This window comes from Electrophorus electricus, chromosome 7 (assembly GCF_041902795.1).
Source record: "Electrophorus electricus isolate QZ-2024a chromosome 7, ASM4190279v1, whole genome shotgun sequence".
Taxonomy (NCBI): Eukaryota; Metazoa; Chordata; class Actinopteri; order Gymnotiformes; family Gymnotidae; genus Electrophorus; species Electrophorus electricus.
In genome coordinates this window covers 11,548,165-11,569,955 of record NC_137503.1, presented here as the reverse complement: position 1 = coordinate 11,569,955, position 21,791 = coordinate 11,548,165, and the positions used below count along the sequence as shown (strand labels likewise).

Below are 21,791 nucleotides of genomic sequence, written 5' to 3'. Positions count from 1 at the left end.
CTGTTTTTCTCCCTGGGTTAACTTCACTCTTATTAATATTGCCAGGCAATTATAAAACGTTTCAAAATATAACTTTTGATTTAGAAAGTTTAAAAGCAGTCACTTCCATAAAGGCATTACTCTCAGGTTCCTCCCCATTTCAGACACTGTGCTTAGTATTTCAGCCTCCATCACACACATGTAGGCCAATTTGGAGTGTGTTTGAATCAATTTTTTTTTTTTTCATGCTTGTAAAGAAATTGCCATTTTACGACACTTACATCAAAAATGGGGACTTAAAGAGGGCAATCATAAACCACATCCAAGAGACATGTTGGGATCCTAGTAATTTATCCACTGCCCGTAGTGATATTTTGCATTCTACCAAACCTTTCTACCCATGGCACAACAGGCGACAGCACTTCTTCCCTACCTGTACTATACAAATTCATTTGCATGCATGGGAGGAGATATAGACTATGAATTAAAATATTTCAGGAAGAAAGACAGCATGAAGCTCATTAGTTGTTAAAGTCAAGTGACACTAATTTTAGGGGTTTTTTTTGTTGTTGTTTTTTTTGCATTTATTGGGTGAAAGCACACCTTTTAAGAGTACTTCCAGATGTTACAACCAACAAACAGTGGAGACCAAGCAGTACTAGAAAGCTCTTTCTTTTGGGCCAAAAACATGGATGTGTGGGTACTTTGCCCCATCAGCAGAGTATGTTCGATGAGTGTGAGTTCTTTTTATGAGGTCCAGAGGTCAAAAGCATGGCTTACAATAGGTCAGGGACCTTGTTTGTTCAGTTTTTCTCTCCAGTAGCAGAGTTAATATCCACTCTGTCATCCAGTTCCTGCACTGTCCCGTGTGCTAAGCGACATTAGCATAATAGAGAGTGTCGCCCGACACCACTGTGACAACAGACCCTTCACACCAGGGCCCAGCTGTTGAGTAGCTGCCTGGAAGCTCATTGTTATTCAGAAGAATGCCAGAGGCAAACTCTCATCTTTAAATAAGCCTAAAACAGTCTATTAAAGTGGGTTAATCTGCTCTTTCTGAGCAGACATCTATCAGATGCATTTAACACTTTTAAGGCAAAAGTTGCAGAAATGAGAGGATAAAATATGCTGTTCCAAAAACCCATTTCAATATATTCCTGTTTACCATAAGTCATGTACTGTTAAAATCTTTCTGGCATTTGTTATTTAGAATAAATGTGTTACAGTTACTAAAGAGAATTGGTCCACTAAACAGGTTTTTCACCCAAACAAAAATACATCATCATGAAAAAGAAAATAAAATGTTAGTAAAAATGCAAATGCTTAATTTTTAATGCTATTTTAGAGTACATTCAGTGCAATACTATACATATTCATGATGATGTAAAACTTTAAGAGCAATGTTGACTTTTCCATTAATACTTTAAATAGACATTAGGGGAAAAAGTTAGTTGTGAATCTTTAAAGGGTCCCTGGTCTGGGATTTTTGACACTTTCTGACACTATTCAGGGCAAACATGAAAGTAGCAACACTCTAACTTCACTATATATTGTGGGTAAACAGGTTGTGGCCACAGGCAGAAATATCATGGTCTACTCTGCAAATCTTAGAATATCCCACAACCACCAGTATACACAAAGAAACACACTACTCCCTGATTCGAGATTTGAGCTCAGTGGGGAGGGGGCAAAGTAACCAGTGAGGAAGGAGGTGTAGAGTGGAGTAGCAGGAGGGTGGGGTGGGTGGGTGTATAAAACAGCAAGGGCACAAGCATTGCTTTATTCTCACAGTGCCAATCAGAGGGAACTCAACACACATACACACCCATTCACATACACACACACTACAACATTAGGCAGGCTAAAGCACACAAACACTCAGAATGGAAGTTTTAATATGGAAAACAAGAAACTGCTGCACCATCATGGCTCTGGCTGCAGTGATCTGTGCCATTTCTTTCCGAGGTGAGAGGCTTTCATTTGCTCTGAATTGGGTCAGGACAGAGCTGCAGTCCAGTCTTTGCTGGGAGAGAAGGGGTGGGGTCACAGAGGTGAACTGAGGCTGCATTCAAAAGTTTTTTTCTCTCTCTCCCTCTCAAAACCGTTAGATGTCTTAGAGAGCCTATTATTCTTCTCTATAATGCTCCAGGCAATCAAGAGTGTTCCGTAAACTCAGGCAGTGGTTTCCTGTGGTGGCTGAAGGACACATAAACTGTAGAAAACTGTTTCTGTGCTCTTTGAATTAAAATGTTTCAGTTTTCTGAGGAATGTTTGTTACTAGTCAAAATGTTTTCACTTTCTTCAACAGGACTACCTTATTATGTAATATGATAGTAGATAATCACAGAAAGAAAGTTAACCCTAATGGCACTGTAGCTTTGAGCTTTCAGTGTTCTTAGCAACAGGTTAGCGCAAAGCTAAAACTTCTTCACTGATGGCTACTTGGAGAAAACTGTAAATAAGAGTTTACAAGTGTTAGAATCTTGGGGGTTGATCATCCCTATCTGTTCTTTCCAACAAGAGGGATTGACACTTGTTTGTTAAAAAAAAACAAAAAACAAAAAAAAACACATTTTCTTACAGAGTGCCAAGCTACATGTGCCCACAACACTAATTGGTCCCCTTAAGCAGAGGTTTCCAGGGCGACCTTGGCACCACAGACCATAGATTTGTTTTCGCCCAGTTCTCACCACTTGCCATTTATACAACAGGGGCCTCCTGAGCACAGAACAACTTGCAGCAATCCTTTGTCACATAGGTAATGTGATATATTAGAAGATGGGAAAGAATACATATTCAGACTGGTCAGCAGTCCTTTAGAGCTGGATTGGGAACCTCTGCTCCTTTGCTTGGTGCAAGCTGTTTTGGCACAGATAAACTTGGCACTCCATTTTTGCCTGTTTAAATGGTTGAGCCAAGCCCCAAAGCTGCCAGCTGGTGTTAGTCACACAAGGAAAAATATGTACTCTGGTAAACAAAGCAGCTACACCTCTCTCTCTCTTTCTCTCTCTCTCTCTCTCTCTCTCTCTCTCTCTCTCTCTCTCTCTCTCTCTCTCTGTCTCTCTCTCTCTCTCACACACACACACACACATAGTGGAATGAGGAGGCATGACATCATAGACTAGTTTTAGGATTTTTTTCTGTTAATAAGAGGAATGTAATCCCCAATGTCTGAAAAACCCCAATCAGAAGTTTGGCCTTTTCCACCTGTTGATACTTTGAAAGAATATATGAAGATGTTGCGTAAACAGTCAGCTAATTCATTTTATATCACAACAATCAACAAAATTTGCATCACATTCCTTCATATTTGTGTCAGTTCTTATGTTGTTCTAACTACACCACATCATTGGTTATTCTGCCCAGCACATTTAAGGCAAACTATATATCTATTTCTGGCCACAACATAGGACCAGGGATTGAACTGTTTTGGCTGAGGTCCGGTTACACTTATTTTAGCCCAAGGGTTAAGCTCATTCTGATAATGGTGGTTTGGCAGAGAGTGAAAGGTTTGAGTTGTTTAGGAAGAGCTTGATTAGAAACATAAGATCCAGCCTGTCCCCCGTCTGTTCACTGACCCCTCTGCTGGGGTACAAATAATGTGGAGCCTGCACACATTTACTGAAACATGCCATGCAGAGCAGCCAGGTTAGAGGTCACAATGGGTATGCCTGGAGGAGTTGGGCAGAGGTCCAAAATCACATTCCACCCCCCCAGTTACTTTAACTTTTCTGTCTCAAATTCCACTACTCTTTGGAGTGTTCATACTTTATAGCCACAGGGCGTACCTCAGAACAGAATGCAGCAGGATAGAACAGATGGATCAGGAGCCATGTGTGTTTTATATCAGAGAATGTGGTATGAAGAAATCCTTTAGTTTACAGATTGTATTTCCATACCAGAGTCTTGCAACATACAACTTTTTAACATATGACATTGCCCTCCTCGCACTTTCTCACACCCATATGTTCTCAAGCAAGCACAGATCATGCAGGAGGATATGAGGGTCATCTTTAACATATACAATACTGACATCAAAGACACATAATTCCTTTCCTGCTTTATGGTAACTACCATTTAACACTGAAGCAGGTCAAGTGTCTTAGTGACCAAACCGACCCCATAAAAGCAGATCAAACTGAAACCCATTAAAACATTTGTATTGCAATGGCAAAGCACTGGTAAATGAAGCTCTTTGTGGAAAACCTGATTCGGTATGTTGTATCCACACCCTATGCTGCTCTTTGCACTGGCCTTGTAATACTGGATGTACATCTATTTCATTATATATCTGCTCCTCTTACTTCACTTCCATCATGATAAAAGTACCTCTCTCCTGAGAGTGGGTGTAATCAAATAGACAATGAACAGGACAAGTTGACGGAAACTGTTTTTTGCAGTCTGACTGTGGAGTGCAGGGATTCGTTTTAAGTATGCCATCATAACAGATAAGTTTGCAAAGTATGAATGAGTAGAACATAGGGGAGTCCTTCTAAGCAGTTGTTCTCACGGTGGAGGTGAGATGTGGAATGCTGTCGGGTGCCATTGGAGCTGTGAAGGCTCCATTCCAGCTTGGCCTTACATCCCTGTTGTTAATGGACTGGCCCCTCCTCTACTTCCTCTCATGTTCTCTTTCCCTTCTCTCTGCATTCCCTCCAGCTCAGGGCCAAAAGAAAATCCACCCTATTTCCATTCCTATGACATTCCTTGGCTGGGCTACCAAAGTATAGCTGTGAGTTCCCCAGGCATTTGGATAGAGCTGAATAAAGGGAAGGAATGATCTTGATTTCCTTTTTGTCCAGTTAAGTTGAAATAGAGAAGTTAGGCTAAGAAATCAAGGAAAGAGTGGATGACTGTAACATGTTGGGGGAGGGGCTGAAGGAGGCAGTCTGGGGTTTACCTTTAAAGAGGTGGGTTGGGTTTTTGAACCACAAAATTGAGCATATGCAGAGATCCTTTCATAGATACAACACTGATAATTTATTATTTCCATGCTTGTTTTTCTAGAATGACTAAAACCTTCAGTCTTTCATGTAAATATTGATATTCCCTATTTACCAGGCAGATTGAGTGCACAGATTAAATCAGATTTTTTTTTATCTTAATGATGAATTAATAAGTAAAGGTATATTTCTTTTAAGGGTTGTGTGTGTGTGTGTGTGTGTGTGTGTGTGAGAGAGAGAGAGAGAGAGAGAGAGAGAGAGAGAGAGAGAATGTAGATATCTCTATCCCTGTCATTTCCTGTTTCAGTACTTTTCCATGTTCCTTTTTTAATTTAATTCATCACTGAACACTGGTGTCAGAAGAATGAGAGATCAGGCATACATTGAAGAGAAACAGAAAGTTGGGCAAGGGAGGGTAGTAGGTGCAAGATAGAGAGGAGTAGGTAAAAAATAGTATGGCCATTTGGAAGACAAGAGAAGCAAGGGCCCCTTCAGAAATATCAGACATACACTGAAACAAGGGAAGTAAATCATAGATGAATAAGCACGTAGAGGTCAAAGCCTTAAGGGGAGTGGTGACAGTTTGTGTTTGTGTGTGTGTGTGTGTGTGTGTGTGTGAGAGAGAGAGAGAGAGAGAGAGAGAGAGAGTGTGAGAGAGTGTGAGCGCACACACACAAACGTGCATGTTTGCATCACTAAGAGTAGTGGGAGGGGTCATGGAGATCCCTGGATTTTTGTTCAGTAAACAGGCACAGCTGACCCAAGAATATTTCAACACCATTCTCAATTCTAGGACATTCCTATGTAGATGCTGCCCTCCAGACAACAATCTCAAAGCCACACACACTATGAAGAAAATCAGATCTTTGGAGAAGTAAAAAAAAAAAACCTTACAGGGTAAAGTTGGCTCCATTAGATCTTTTTAAAATGTACCATCAATCACATACAAAATAGAATTCCATTCCCATACAAAGACATCAGTTTTACTAAATTTGAGTAAATATGATAAAGGTTGCATCATTTTAGCTGTAGACACATATAAAAAACCTTGCTTGTCTTTGGGTCTGAGTATGCATGTGATAAATGTGATGAATAATGTTATTAATAAATATTCATTCACACCAAGAAAAACTAAGTTTATCAAACCATAAGCATACCATCTGGATAGAAACAATAAAGCTGAAATTCATGTGTCATGCCTCTGAGATATGTGTTGGACCATCAAATAGACAGTTGATAATGTGCAGGCTATTAGTGAAAGGTAACAGACTGATTGTATGTGTTCGCCTGGGCTATAATAATTCCATAGAGCTACGCTCTGTGGGGATTGTACTGAGACACCTTTCACCTGTAGCTCTGTTCATAGTCGTCATTGACTGTGCCCAATAGGCCATCCACCTGAAAGAAAGCAGCGGAAAGAGCATGAGTTCTCAACACAATATCATGCCACTGGCAGGATATGATGTTGATATCGTCTTTGCGAATGCTCCAGCTGGGAACACAGGTTAATTTGCCTCACCCTTGTACTGAAATGTAGAAAAGAACATGTGCTATGCAGTGGCAGGAAGGACCAGAAAAGCAGAGGTAACCGCAGCTTGTGCACAAATTGGCTGGCTTTTTGAAGGAGGGGAAAACCCACACTCCATTAGCTCTAAAAATTCCACACATGTAGGAAAGCAGTGCTCCTGGTACAGCCACACCTTGGATATCCCAATTGAGTGTGCTTGCATAGCATGTGCACATATGCACACATTAGTTCCAGCTTTAGTCAATTAATTGACAAGAACGAGGCAACAAACAAGTTCATATCGGCTAGTGTACTTGCAGTAGCTGTGGACTACAGCCTGTGTTGTGTGTGTGTGTGTGTGTGTGTGTGTGTGTGTGAGAGAGAGAGAGAGAGAGAGAGAGAGAGAGAGAGTGTACAAATGCCTGAGGAGTGAGCTCACATTAAGAGATGGTGGTTCAGATAACTAGAGTGGTCTAGCATTCAGGTCTCCTCTTATATTTTGATTTTGGCTTGCAAATAGTACGTTAGAATGACATAATTGGCATATATAAAAATTTTGTAGGTTGGAATTTAAAAAAAATAGTGGTCTGTACAAAATTTTAAAGTATGACGTATTAGCTCGATCTTCAGTAGTCATTGAATTAATAACTTGATGATTTTTTTCTTTTGCAGCATTCCAAATAGAATTAATTCAAATATTAGCACAATGAATTATACCAGATTTGATCATGCTTTTATAGGAATTAATATATTGTTTTCTCTTTCTTTTATGGAATACACATCCTGAAATGCTACAGTACAATAATTGTCAGGAGGGGAAAAGTTTGATCATTTAAATAGCACAGATCCTGTGGTAGGGGAATAACACAGACTTTCATCTGTGTTATACAGACATACATTTTCTTTTTCTTCTCTATCATTCTTTCTCAATTACAAAAACACCAAGAATAAAAAACTCCTTACAGTTTCCCCATTCTCCATTCAGTTACACACTGAATAGTATCAACTTAAATAGATCTCATGAAATCAAAAACCATTATTCCATAACTACATTCAGAATGACCATGAAGCAAGTGTTGGTGTTTGTTGTTAGGTTTTGTTCATACCGCCCTCCAACCATGTCCTTCATGTGTCATTTCAAGGAATGTTTATTCCTCACACACTGGAGCATGAAAGCAAAACAAAAAGTCTGTTTTTCTTTACCGAAATATAAATTATTGTAGAATGCATGCAAGCTTTGTGAAGCTTGCTGCCATGAAGTACTCTTGATTTAAAGCTGGCTGTCACCAGACACTGTATTGCTGACTGAAGTGCATTGTAAATATCAAATGATCTTAAATGAGCTTTTGGATTGTTGTTTGTTTGTTTTTGTTCTGAACATCTTTAGTGACAAGCACTGATAATTCATTCACTAACACCATTCAGAAGGGCAATTTATTTTGTAGTGAATTTCATATCCATCTTATGATTCCATGCTATAATATAAAAAGTTTGAAACTGTTTTGTACTTTATAATTCTTTACAATATGTAATCGATCCTTTACTATTAGGGGTGACTTGTCAAGATGATGCAGCTCCACCTGTTCCACAAATTATGACTGCAGCATCTGCCTATATGGTTGGGGCTGCATATGTACGTGGAGATAATGTTCCTTCAACCCCACGACCGAAGATCCAAGGTGATTCAATATCCAGTAATCAATCTTTAAAGTTCAGACTTATTTAACATCACGTAATTTATCTATGAACTGCTACGAACATTCTCAAGGCTCCCCAATTAAAATTTAAGGTGAACTGTGATGCAATAAACCACAAATCTTGTCTCAGATCGAGAAAAATGTCAACTGCTGACACCCAAGGCAAAAAGCCAAAAGAAATAACCAACTCACTTCCCTTTCAGGAACACTTAAGTCTCAAGAACAGGTCAACGTCTTCCCCAGCCTTTCTGGGCCGATCCATGTAAAGAGTACAGGGGTACCTCAGAGCCCTCAGACCAGTACAGTCCACACAGCAGCAGAGGATGCAGACAAACAGAACACACAGACCTCACTTCCCATCAGTATAAACAAGCCTGCTGCAGAGGCCAGTCACTTGGTGAGGATTAAACACACTGAAGGAGCAGTAAACATCAAAGGGCTCACCCTCCTTCTGGTAGTACATAACGTATATCTGTTATAAATAATTTTTCATTCATTACAGCTTACGGAGTTGCCGCTATCATTTGACAACAGAAAGTTATTTTCAAGTTTAATTATTAAAGTTTTCATGCTACTTTAGAGTGAAGATAGGACTTCAATGTCCTCAGAGCAGATACATAAAATGAGGCAACACTGCACCTCAACCTGAAAGTCAGTAACACTTTTGTTGGTTTGTCTACAGGATGGTGTGAGGTGCGTAGACGAGTCCGCAGTGCGGGGAAAACAGGCCTTGAGGCTGAAGCTGAAGACTTCCTCTAGCTGTGTAAGGAACATTCAGATCAAGCTTCAAAGCTAGATGGCCATTCCACAGATTACCGTACAGTGAGAGTAATGTCTCTGCATGGGTTTGGCAAGTTTTAGGCATACCTACCTCCATCCCAACATTAAATCCCAATGTTGATAGCATCAAATGAAAGAACTAGGGGCCCATTGACATTAACAGTTTTACTACATGGGGAAATATGGTAGCATTCACATATTCTTAGGCATCTCTGTGATTTGTAGTGGAGTGTCAAAGTCAAAGAAAAATGTATTTATATATCACTTTTAACAACAGCCATTGTCACAAAGAACCTTTACAGATGTCTGAGTCCAAGTCCTCGGTGAGCAAACAAAACAGTAGCAAGTAGCAGCAGCAGTAGCAACAGTAGCAAGACAAAACTCCATAAGAGCATGAGGAAAGAGCATGAGAGCATATTTTTGAAGTACTCCTTTAAAAACATTTGCAGCAAAAACCTGATGTCAACAACAGGACAGAACACATGAATTACAGCATATTATCTTGTGTTTCACACACACACACACACACACACACACACACACACACACACACACACACACACACACACACATTCAAATGTTTGCTTTTGTACCTTCTCAGACCTTCTCAGATGGGCTCCTAAATATGTTTTAATTCTGTATGGTGTCACTATCAATATGTGAAAAGGATTTTGTAAACCTAATCCTAAATCTAACTCTAAACTTAACCTTAGAACCAAAAGGGTTTCGCCTATTCTGTTTTTAAAAATGAAACAGATCTCTTTTTTAAAAAAGCCTGTCCTGGCTTTCCTACACACTGAGGATATTTTTGTTCTAAAAAATTTACTTTTTAAATGAAAATGTACATTTATACTGTGTCCACTTCAATCAGGAATTGAATCCTTGCGAAATCACAATCAAAGATGTTATAGATTACCTAGTATGCTTTACCTAGTATACATTACCTAGAAAGTGAATGGCATTTGAAGATTGTTTAAGAAAATTATTTTTACCTGTCTACACACTACATCATACATCATTGTGGTTATGGTCAGGTGAGAAATGGGGCCCCAGGTGGTCTATACAGTTGATGCTGATTTATACAATACAAGGTAGTATCTCTTCCTGCCCAGTGGTTGGACAATCAATAATAGTGATTGCTAAAGTTAAGAACTCATCTTGGCTGAAAGTGCATTGAAAATGGAAAATCTAATAGTGTCATGGGTGATATTAGTAATACAATTGATTTAAATGTCACATTTTAACATTTATATGATTGGATAGCCGAAAATTAAAGCAGAGTTGCCCTGAATGGAGATAATTTTTTGGAAACAAAGGCATAGGCATGGTGTCCATCTTGAGAGCCCTCAAATCAAAAGAATTGATTTATAACCTTGGTGTTCCAGTGGTCTTTAATCTCATTTTAGTAGTCAGGTCAGGGCATCCTGTCACTGCAGGAATTAAAGAAAATTAGTCAAACAATGTTCTTGTTAAAACAAGACCTTAAGAAACTCATCCATGCACTTATTTATAGCAGAGTTGATTACTGTAACTGACCTCCTAAAAAGACAGCTGTTAGAGTTTTCACTGCAAAGAAATGGAACACATCATCCCAATTCTTAAATCCTCACAATGGCTCCCAGCATGTTACAGAATTCACTTTAAGGTACTTGTCTATAAACCACTAAATGGTTTCAAGTCAATGCATCTGTCTCAAGCAATATAATCCAAGCAGGACTCTCAGATCACTGGGAACTCTGAACTCAATTATGTTAATTATGAGTAAGCACAACAAAGCAGTGCTTAGCTGCTCTTAAATGGAACTGTTAGGGAACTAGTGAAGAGCCATGACAGTAGACATTTTTTTTTTTTTTTAAACCTACTCACACTTTCTCTGCTATTTTATCTTTTGTTCCTATCCTTTGCATTTTTATAAATTTTTAATACATTTTATTCATTTAAATCTAACCTTTATATTTAACACTAGAAATTAGAAAATATTTTATATTTAAATCAAATTTTTGCTTATTTACCAAGCACCAAGAATTGCCATGTATGAAATGGGCTGTAAACATGCCTTACCTTGCCTTTCCTTGCCTTACCTCAGACCATAGATAGTATAACTGTGCAAAGAAGCAGCGTGAGCACCCTCTTCCCACTTTTGACTGCAAATATGCAAATAGCTACAAAGCAATTAAGCAGGTCTGGTTCATAGAGCCAAAGGAGCACCAGGACAGCAGTGCAGGATGGACCACCACTGTTGGGTCAAGCAGTAATGCAGCCACTTGGCATTGTGCTGTGAGCTCATCTACAGCTTGGAAAGAAGCCAAGGCAGAGTGGTGAATGTCTGTAACACAATGATTAACACAGGGTGTATGTGGTGATAGTGCAAACAGAGATTCCAGCTGGCCTACCTATGACATCTTAAGCTAACAGAGAAAGCTAGGTGTGTTCTCTTTGGGCATCTGAAAGTGCCTGTACCATGTGACTGAAGCAGGTAATGATCAGAATCTTGCATCAGGTTTGCACAGATATTCTGGTGCAAGGCTGTTTATAGCTTTATGGTTCAGTGGTAGTATTTGGTAATCAATTATTTACAACGACTGATCTAGATATAGATCAAAGCTGCTGGCAATGCAAATGGGATGAAATAACTTATTCAGATTAGGTTGTTGGATCTTTCTAAGGTTTCAGAAATAAGAAACAGACAGTCTCAGCAGGCTGAAACCTGTGTGACATTACAAGACATCTAGCAGATGGTGAATTTAAGCACTTCACATGCTTCCTGGCCTTGGATTCAGCTACCTACAAAAAGGCAAGCCAAGTTACAAGAAATGAGAGTGGCACCCTGGTACGAGGGATGGTTCCCAGCCCGGCTAAAAAGGCCAGGCATGCCTTCAAAAAAGAACTGTTATTAACAAATCCCATGTTGTTCTCTGATAACTATTTAGGCCAATAATTTAAAAGCAGGCTTCTCAGAGCATGCCAGCAGAACAGATCTGGCGGAGATGTAAATCAGAGTGGCGTGTTGCCCACAGAGAGTGTCTTTGGCCTTAGCTTTGCCAGATTTTATGACTCTGATGTCAAGAGGTCATCACTCACTCTGCTGTGAGCTATGATTTAGGGCTCACTATCTTCAAGGAACCTGGGGATCTAGACAGTTCTCTTTGGCTATTTGTCTTATTAGGCATCCTGATGTGTACCTTCATTAACTAAATACATAGTCCCAGTCTTGCATGCATATGAAAGTATCACTGGTGATGAGTTTTCAAAGAGTATGCCATAAAATGAAAGCATATAGAATATGAATATAAAAATGAAAAATTTGAAAATGTGGGGAATATGGAGCAGGGACCAGTTTTAACAAGGAGGCAGTGAGAAAAAAAAACAAAAAAACTGTGACACAACTAACAGTCACTAACATGCCTAACCCTGGTACATGTACTAGTACATATCTATGTGTCTGGTTTTTGTTTGGAGAAGCATTCTTGAGTGAGCTTGCAGAGCAGAAGTATTTACCACACGCTACTGAACTTGTAACAGTGGCACTGGGACATCTGGGCATGCTTAGAGTTCTGAACTGATTACATTACAAGAATGTTGACTGTTATAACAAATCATATCTTAACTCTAACTCTACAGAAACAAATGGAGTTCTACTGATGGAATACATGAAGTCCTTTTTTGGTACTATATAAAATTGACCTATGACAAAAGCTGTGTTATTAAGGGACCAGGAATTTGGGGTTTAAGCAGGTCATTATTTTTGAGAGGCCATTGTGATGATTATGCTTCACATTACACTACATATATACAGAGAAATGAGAATCTCTTTAGGGTATAAAGGTAATGTCTTTAAATGGCCTAAACAGCTTGAATCTGTGTTTGTGCTATTTTGCATTTTATTTGTCTTTCCACTATGAACAAAGCTAGAGAGCTTATTTTAGAGCTATGTCTCTCCTTGTCAAACAGGAGGAAAACAGAGTAAAGATTCAAAGTGTTCAAGAACATCTTTGTCATGAGCTTGAGATCTACCAGCAAGCAAACACTGATGAGATGATCATATCTGGGCCATGCATCCAAGGTTTGGGTGCTAATTACATAGATTTATACCATAATTTTCATATGAGGTATTTTTCAATATCACATTAACATTTTGTATTTCATAGTGTTTTCTTTTGTTTTGGTGATAAAGAAGTTACAATATCTACATTGTGTGTTGAGAAGAAGTGTTCAGAAGAATTAAAGAAGTAATCTGTTTTTTCTCATTATATAGCTGATGCCAAAGGAATGAGGGATAAATTCAACAATGACAACATCAAAGATAAGGTAGTACATAAACTAGGTTATTTGCACTATGAGTAGAGGAACATAGCAACATAATGAATGGGAAGGAAAAATTCAAGCCTAAGGCAGTAGCTACATACCTCCAAATGCCAGATCATAATTTAGCACATATTTATTATTCAGTTGTGTATTATACAGTCCACACTCTTTCTGAGGAGAAAACCTGCCCAAATAGGTTTGACCATGCTAAAAATATAACACAACAATCTAGAGCAAAAGCCCTAAAAGTGTACAAATAGTGCATACTTCTCCCACAAGTTCAACATATTCTGTAGGAGACACCTAATGCCAATATTTAGTTCCACCATGTACATTAATCTTCAAATAATCATCTTCAAGCACACAAGGCTTATGAATATGCAATACAGTCTCAGCTAGCAAGAAGAAATCTGCTTATTTATTAAAATGACAAGTTTTAGATCCTTCTCAGTCCTGTCTGTGCATGTGTTTGTGTGTGTGTGTGTGTGTGTGTGTGTGTGTGTAGGTTGACATTGAGGAAGCAGAGCTCATCTTTGTGAAGTACTCCCGGGCTGTCCTGGTCTCGGTCCTCCTCACTGGTCTGCTCCTGGCGGCCTTACTCATTGCTGGATACCTCCTGACAACCCACCGCAGACAGGCCAAAGGAATGCGCGTGGTCAGGCTCTCAATGTCATGTACAAAATCTTTGGGGCTTTACACAGCTGACACTGCTGGTTTAATATATTTGTTCACAAAATAGGACATGCCGTAGGGTAACACACTATGGGTTACTGTAAATTATGGTCTGAAGTTAGCTATTGTGATGTGTGCAGGAAGGGACCAAGATACAAGTGCAGGTAAGGAGTGTTTTTATTCTCCATTGTGAATAAGGATAAAGATGAACAATGAGAGCAGAGCAGCAAGCTGGCTAAAGTGCAAAAGAAATGCTGGCACACTGCAATAACTGCTCAAAGTGCATAGGCACTGAACAGCAGGCTATCATCTTATGGCATCGTCCTTAGAGCTGTATGGGCAAGCAATACACTGCACTAGTGGAGAGTACCTAATAGCCTAATATATAGGCTATTTTATTTATTTAAATATGATGTATTGCATTTTAATGTTGAACAAATTACATAGGTGTAGTATATTTAATGATTCCCATCCAAGCTGAATTTTTTGGAAGATCAGCAAAATAGTTCTTGACAAAAATGCAGTCATTATCACACGCATACACACATGTGTGCATATGAATGCACAGATATGCAGTAAGGCATGTACCCACCCTCTATTATCCACCATCCCAATCCAACAGCATTCATCTGCAAGTTTCAGGACTTGGAAGATCTCAAGTCAGGTTTAACGCAGGATGGATGCTGATATTATGGCGACACTGATATGGGAATTTTTTTTGTTTTAAGTACAAGTTCAATATCACTCAACTTGGACCTTAACTATAACTATTGCACAACCTTTCCAAAAGCTTTAGTTCAAAGAAACTTAGCAGTCCTCTGCAGTTCCATATCCCACTTAAGCATTTGAGGAGCACAATCATGTGATGAGTTCTGCCTGGTTCCTGTGGAGAATATCATACTAGAGTAATTCAAATGTCAGAAACCTGTTCTACATTATGATATAACAGTCCTGTTCAAGGAACTAACAATGAAACTCTACTTCAGTATAGAATTCTAGAATGTTGTAAGAGAAAAAAAAACTCTTCAAGGCACTTCAAAAGCCCAGTTCTCCTTTCTGAAACAGGAGTCTCATAAATTGGCACATACATCTTTGTAAAAATCTGTAAAATCACATTTGAGCACACTTTTCTGGTTATAGCATGGATAGCCAAGAGAACAACTTTTCCTAAGTGCATCGAAACTGACAAGGAGCGGTAGTCTTCTTACTACTACAGCTATCATCAAGGTTTTGCTGTGCACAACCTACCATTTAAAGAAAAAAAATTACTTTAACATCATTGAACCTTTTTTTTTTTTTAAGATGTACTTAAAGCACTGAGTAAATATTTTTTAATTACAAGTTTATGTGTTTTGGGAGGGTGGTCTTATTTTTTAATTCCTTATTTTATGGTTACCTAGACAAATTAAATCTAATTCAACACTATTAAGATAGTAGGGTTGAAGCCTGATTTAGCAGTATATTGCATTTTTAAAATGAAAGACACTTTTACTCCCACATTGTGCCCTATTGATAAAATATGCTTCACAAGCAAGTAAAGTGTGTTATTCAGTGCGCTTTCCTCTCTGGACTGGGTTTCTCTGGCATTTGTGACAGCAAATGCTGCCAAATATTTTTGGTCAAATGTGACAAGACTATTCCATAGAATTTTCAAATGGCGATTTAGAAATATTATTAGTATTGCTGACATTATCTGGCAGCTTGTTTAAAGCAAAAAATGAACAGCTTCCCCCAAACATATCTGGTTTCATGCCAACCTACTTATGTTGTTTGCAGTACTAAAGCCAGTGATTTATGAATCTGATCTCCACCCATCTTCAGACCAAACTAGGTGGGGATGTTAACTGACTAAATGACAGCAGGAGGTGAGCATAATAGCTGAGGCTATATTGCATGCAGCTGTGAAACTTTGAGACAAGGATGTAGACAAACCCTGGCTGTTTACTTTATCATCCGTGATATTTATGGGATGCTTGGTTAGAAAAGTCATCTAACAGCACGCCTATAATTGAGTCAATAACCACAGATCCTTTCTTTGACCTGCTCTGGTAATGTTCAAAAGTTAACATCAGAAACCTGCCCATTTCCATAGTCAGCGCTTGTAACACTTACTCTGACTGAGAACATGACTCATTTGTTTAGCACACAGCCTCAGTTTAGTGCTAGGAACATAGTGAAATACGATCTGTTGATTATTTGCAGCCCCATCTCAACATCCTCTCACTGCTAAATCTTGAACCATGAGTTGGTTTGCTCCAAGAAAGGTGCTTGCAAACAACCCATTTTTAGTATCCTTATCAATATTTTTATATTAATTGCAGTCTTATTCATTTACATTGCCATCATGTCTGTGACTTTGCAATAAATAAGCGATGCCTCATTACGAACCAATGTTTCTCCTATCCATCCAGGCTGAGGACTTGTTCCAGGTGGATGAACAGAACCAGGGGAACACTCTGCTATCTGTCACCCCACTCCCCTCTCAAGAGCCCTTAGACAAGCCCACCAGTAATGGCGAGTCTCCAGAGTCACCCCCAACCAATGGCTACTCCACTACACAAACACCAGTGGCTGATACCCAGATGTAAGAGCTGGGTCCATCATCGACCACCTCAATTTACTAAGCATCCATAAAGGATGAACTTGTTGAAGTAGTAAAGACCATAAAGAAGATCATGGTGACAAAAAGGACAGTAACATATTCTGGGGAGAAATAATGATGTTAAAAGGGCTGATGAAAACTTAACTTGTACTGTGAAGACATTGACCACTGGGTAAACCAGCCTTTGTCTGAGCCAAGGAAGAATGGCTCAACTTGAAATGCCAGACCAGACCTGAAACACTTCAAAACAAAATGTTTTCCTTCAATTCCTATTACCAATAAAAAAAAGAGATTTCTTATTGGACATTTGTACATTAATGAGCCATCCTAAAATTAATTCTAATGTCCTATCATTTCTTCCTATCATGAAGGAAATGCTAGCAGATGGATCTCTCAGTTATTGATAGAGAATGCTGCCTTTTAAGCCCTAAAGTCCTACCACATCTTTAAAAGCATGTTTCAATATAATGCAGTTTTTGAGTGTTAGTTGTGAACCTTAATGAAATAGTTCAGTTTTTGAATTTGTATGGAACTCACCATTAACCTTAAAGAGCCATTGACCTGACCTCAACTTGCCTTTTGACCAGACCACAAAAAAAAAAAAAAGAAAAACAATAGGAACTCATAAGCATGGCCAACTATGGAATGGGAAAACTAAATGTTCCTCCTTTTCTTTTACTGTCAGATATTAAGCCTTGCTGGCATATGCTGTACTGAAAAATGATAAGACACTATTTCTGGAAGACATTCAGGTACTGACTCCTGGTGGAAGTCCCTGAAATGAAGACCAACTCATTCCCTCTCAGTGAGCTTTTGCCAGCTGGCATAAGATATATTGGGGAAAGAGATCAGCCAATTTACTGTTGTTTTTTTTTTGTCGTATTCTTCTTTGTATAGATGTAGAAGCTTAAAGATGTTTAATTTCATAGAATCATTTCACAAATGCTTATTTGCTTTTAGAGTACTCCTTACTTGCAGAGTAAAAGAGTGCTTTGTGTTGAACCAAACAGAGCTACTGACCTCCACAGCAAGCTAATAAATTAGATAATTATCTTCTTTTTTACATAATGTATTTTTGTATGTTACTTCTTTATAATGCTTATGGGTTATTGTGTTTGCTAAACCTCAGTTATATGCCAACAGAATTGTTTTTTTTTTTATGAACTCCAATAAGATTCTTGCTATATTGTAAGCTTGAGTGTGTTGCAACAGTAGTATGTTATCTCTGAGCAAAGCAGGTCAACAGGCCTATGTTCCCAAAACTTTTCACTTGAGTTGAAGATGTTTTTTACTGGTCTGAGACAAACATGGCTTTAGAAGAAAAACAAGTACAAAGCATATTAATAAGATACATCATGCAGTTTTAGTTGTTAAAGTCAATCAGATGACATTATGTTTGATGGCAAAAGTGAACCAAAATGAACAGTACTCTTGAGTCCTTTTGAAGAGATGTAGCTGGAAGAGACATGGTCTCTAGACAGCTCTTTGGTGTGTTTGTGTCTATCTCTGTCTGTCTGTCTGTTTATGTGTGTATGATTGGTTTTTCAGTGATTGTTTAAAAATGTTTTAATCATTTACTTTGGAGCATACAAGTCATTTTTCCATTTATGGAATAAATATCAGAACCATTTTCATACAATGCAAACTGAATGTGATTTTTTGTAACAACTATTTTTTATTCTGAAATACCAATGTGGTTTCATTTAACATTTTAATGGAATTCTAAACAATTCACATATTTTTGATAAACTCATCACTTTCTTACACACATATGTACATTCACATATGCATTCATTCCAGAGTATTAATTTGACACGCTAAGCAATGGGATACATGTGATACTCCCATAAATGGTACAGATACTCCCATAAATTCTTAACAAGTTAAACAGAAGGGCAGATACACTTTGGGTGGGCCATGCATCAGCTTTGCATTACATACATCCCAGATGGTCTTACAAGGTTGTTAAAAACTTCTATCAACAAAGATTCTAGCCAGGTAGTAGTGAATTTCATCAAAAATATTAAGGTAAACTGAATTCCCTTTCAGTTTCTCCCCACTAGCAATATAAAATTCCACTGCTATGATGAAATTATTTTCATTTGAAAAGCTTAAAAAATAATGTAAACAATACTGTTTTGTTTAGTCATAACAAAATTTAAAAAGTGGCAGACAAAATTTATAATGGGATTAGAAAAGGCATAAAAACAAATACGAACCGGTATTGCACTGGTGGAAGAGTAGACTTCATTTTGACAAAAAAAAATTAAATGGATCCATATGGTGGGGGCCAGCACCCTGAGAGTGAATTGAGTTGAGAGTGAGTTTTGAGAATACACAAAAACAAACTTAGGGCAGAACACATTGTACCTCTGTATTATCTCATAGAGAAAGAGGAAGTTAGAAGCCAAAATCAAAACAGTGAAATTCTTTCTCCTCAAAACATGAGATGAACTGAACCATAACATGGAAGAGGCCAGTATAGGAAAAGATCCCATGAGAGAGAAAGACACAGGCTGAGGGAGGGTGGAGCTAAGCTTTCCCTCTAAAACTAACTTGCCAATAGGTGCTGGGAAGGAATGCACAGACATAGAAACTGGTAAACAGACATAATAACATCAGCAAAAGAAATATACAAAATAACAGTCCCCAAAAATGAAAGAAAACAAAACTAATTTCAGGGCATACCACAGTGTGACATTAATGTTAATTATAAAATACCAGTACTTGTTTTTTAAGTAGAAGTGTAGATTGCATTCATGGACAACATTTTTCCATTACATTGCTTTTCCAAAAACAGCCATTAAACAAACCATTTTTGAAATTCTGGACCGTTTTACTGTTATGTTGTAAAATTAGTAATTTTCTAAGCAATTTGGAAATATGATGCCATGTGAAGGCATATTTGTAGTCATACGGACAGTTGCAACACTTGGGAAATTGATATGTAATGGTTTCCTGAGCTTCAGAATGCTTCAAAAGATCACTCCAACGTATGATCTCAATACTAAAAGGGCATTCTCTTGCCCATACAAATTCTTGAAAAAACTTTGGAACTGGCATCAGCAGGAACTCAAAATATACAAAATACATTAAGGATTAAAACATATCAATTTATATAGAAACACACACACACACACACACATTATAAATCCTAATAGATCCTAATAAAGCCTAATAAACAGAGGATGTTTAGGGAATGTAGGAATGCACCACCAAAGGAATCACATGAGCTATTCATATAAAGTAGACAGCATAGGGGAGAGGAGCCATAGTTATGAGAGGGAGCTATATATAAGACATTTTAGTGGAACCCAGCTGCATTGTCCACAGGCACTGTAACTGAATAGCCTGACCTGCTTATGTCACAGCACCCTGTGCCCCGTCTCTTATCCTAGAGGGCCTACCAGTGGGCTCACCAGTGAGCAGATCATACATGAGACACAACAACTCTGGCCTGTTCCCACACACCACCCCCTCAGTCCCTCAGTCATATTCTTGTGGGGCAAGACATGTTCATGGTGCTACAACATGGACTTTAAGTGCAAGGATACACAGGACATCTAGTCAAACTGCTCAGGAAGATGTAAATGGAATATGACAATGGGAAACCAGGGCAACAAATGCCTTGAGGGTGACAAAATGGAAGGCAGCCAATATCTATTAGTTTAAATGCCATGAGACATGGGCAAAGTGGGAAATTGTATGAAAATGACAAAATCTATAAACAAAGTACAATGCAGAGTCCAACTTACTTTTCTTTGTTTTAGTTTGTTTTTTTGTTTAGTTTTTTTTATCAAGGAATTTGGAAAAAGCTAAACTGAGTAAAACATATCCCGCAATCTCTTCAACTTGCGACAACTGTAAGTGTGGGTACACTGAGGGTACAATGGCACACATGCTCTGGATCTGGTCCTGTTTACACAACTTTTGGACAAACATATTTGAACTTTATTCAAAGGTGTATAACAAACTTATCTCTCACGATGCCAAATAGGCTCTTTTTGGTTGGTGGGAAACTGTCCTTACATGTCTTAACAGCAATCAACAGGCCTTTGTCCTTGGAATAGTACTAGCTGGAAGAGTAACACAAAGGGAATAGAAGTTTATTTCTCCACCCAGCTTTTGGCTAGAAGAAATTATTAATACTTTAAGAGAGTATATGTTATAATAGAAATGGGCAACAGGACTGAAAAATTTGGGGCCCTTTCCTTAACCACCTTAGCTAGGTTTGCTCCATAATACTGCTAGTACTGCTAACCATATACCTCCAATTCATGTCTAAGTGCTTGACTTTGTTGTCTGGCTTTTTTGTTTTGTTTTTTTGTTTGACTTTAAAAAACATTTGAAAATAGGAGTAGTACATGTAACACTGCATGATCGAAAGTCAATATACAATCATTTAATTTCTCTAATGTTCAAAAGTCTATTTCACATGGGCACCAGAGTTTAAGAAAACCCAGACCTTCAATTGCTATCTTTTCAGAGCGCATGATCTCACTGCATATAAATGCCTTACTGCAGGCTGCAGAAGCCTGTCTGTGTATATAGGGGTGATTCTGTGTGAAATACATTCCTCCCCCTCTATTTTTATAGCCATACATCACGTGTAGTCTAAATTCTGCCATGTGCATTCCTTTTGCATTTTTGACACTTCAGATGCCTGCTCTGAAGCTTACACATAATATGCCAGTTTGCCAGATCTTGATTAAACCTAATCCTGTACAAAAAGAATTTCTGATAGAAACTCAAGATTCGTTTTAATACATGTCTGGGAAACTGGCCTGACATAGATTTTCTTTGTTGTGAGAAGATTAATTATGACCCTGGGTGAATACAGAATGCATACGTTTGAACGATTTTTATTTGTTGTAAAAAAAAAAAAAAAAAAGAAAAGAAAAAAAAGAAAAAGTATGAATAATCATTAGTTGTGATGAAACACTTTTAACAAGTGTTTTGCAAATAGTCTGCAACATAGTATGAATCATCATCTAGAGAGTGTTTATATCAGGGCCAGAGTCCAGCACATTTCGATGATTCCACTGCTCAAACTCATCTTGTAATTAACACGTTGTGTGTGTGAGAACAAGGAACTCACCATACTGTGCTGGATTCCTGGCCTACATGACTGGTGTTGGGCACCCCTAGTCTATATTCTTTTGACAAAGAATGCCCCCTTGTGTGTTTAAGAGAAACTGCAGAAATATGAGACGCAACAATAATGGCTGTTTTAGGAAAGTCTCTACATTTTGCAACAGCTGCAAAATTATCTGACTATGCAATTACAACGGTCTAATATAGATAAT

At 38.2% G+C, this 21,791-nt stretch overlaps 1 protein-coding gene across 7 annotated transcripts; it reads left to right on the top strand.

The window, feature by feature from the left end:
- Nucleotides 1-1,762: 1,762 nt before the first annotated feature.
- On the top strand, nucleotides 1,763-18,124 carry si:ch211-286o17.1 (uncharacterized). 7 transcript variants are annotated; one of them, XR_014124675.1, is made up of 9 exons: nucleotides 1,763-1,944; nucleotides 7,980-8,108; nucleotides 8,330-8,580; nucleotides 8,809-8,889; nucleotides 12,858-12,969; nucleotides 13,162-13,214; nucleotides 13,717-15,748; nucleotides 16,086-16,147; nucleotides 16,295-16,365. XR_014124675.1 is itself a non-coding variant. In XM_081718341.1 (9 exons), the coding sequence occupies exons 1-8, from the start codon at nucleotides 1,863-1,865 to the stop codon at nucleotides 16,125-16,127; spliced, it is 900 nt and encodes a 299-aa protein (XP_081574467.1). In that variant the 5' UTR covers nucleotides 1,763-1,862; the 3' UTR covers nucleotides 16,128-16,147; nucleotides 16,295-16,430. The 7 variants fall into 7 exon arrangements, 4 of the variants coding, with proteins under 4 accessions (XP_081574467.1, XP_026878944.2, XP_026878943.2 ...); XM_081718341.1 differs by having other exon boundaries at nucleotides 13,717-13,866; nucleotides 16,295-16,430; XR_014124674.1 differs by having other exon boundaries at nucleotides 16,086-16,436.
- The last annotated feature ends 3,667 nt before the right edge of the window (nucleotides 18,125-21,791 follow it).

Coding starts and splice junctions, on each gene's coding strand:
- si:ch211-286o17.1 (XM_027023142.3), top strand. CDS start 1,863: ATGGAAGTTTTAATATGGAAAACAAGAAACTGCTGCACCATCATGGCT. Junction 8,890..12,857: donor TGAAGACTTCCTCTAGCTGT/GTAAGGAACATT, acceptor CTTGTCAAACAG/GAGGAAAACAGAGTAAAGAT. Junction 12,970..13,161: donor ATCTGGGCCATGCATCCAAG/GTTTGGGTGCTA, acceptor CTCATTATATAG/CTGATGCCAAAGGAATGAGG.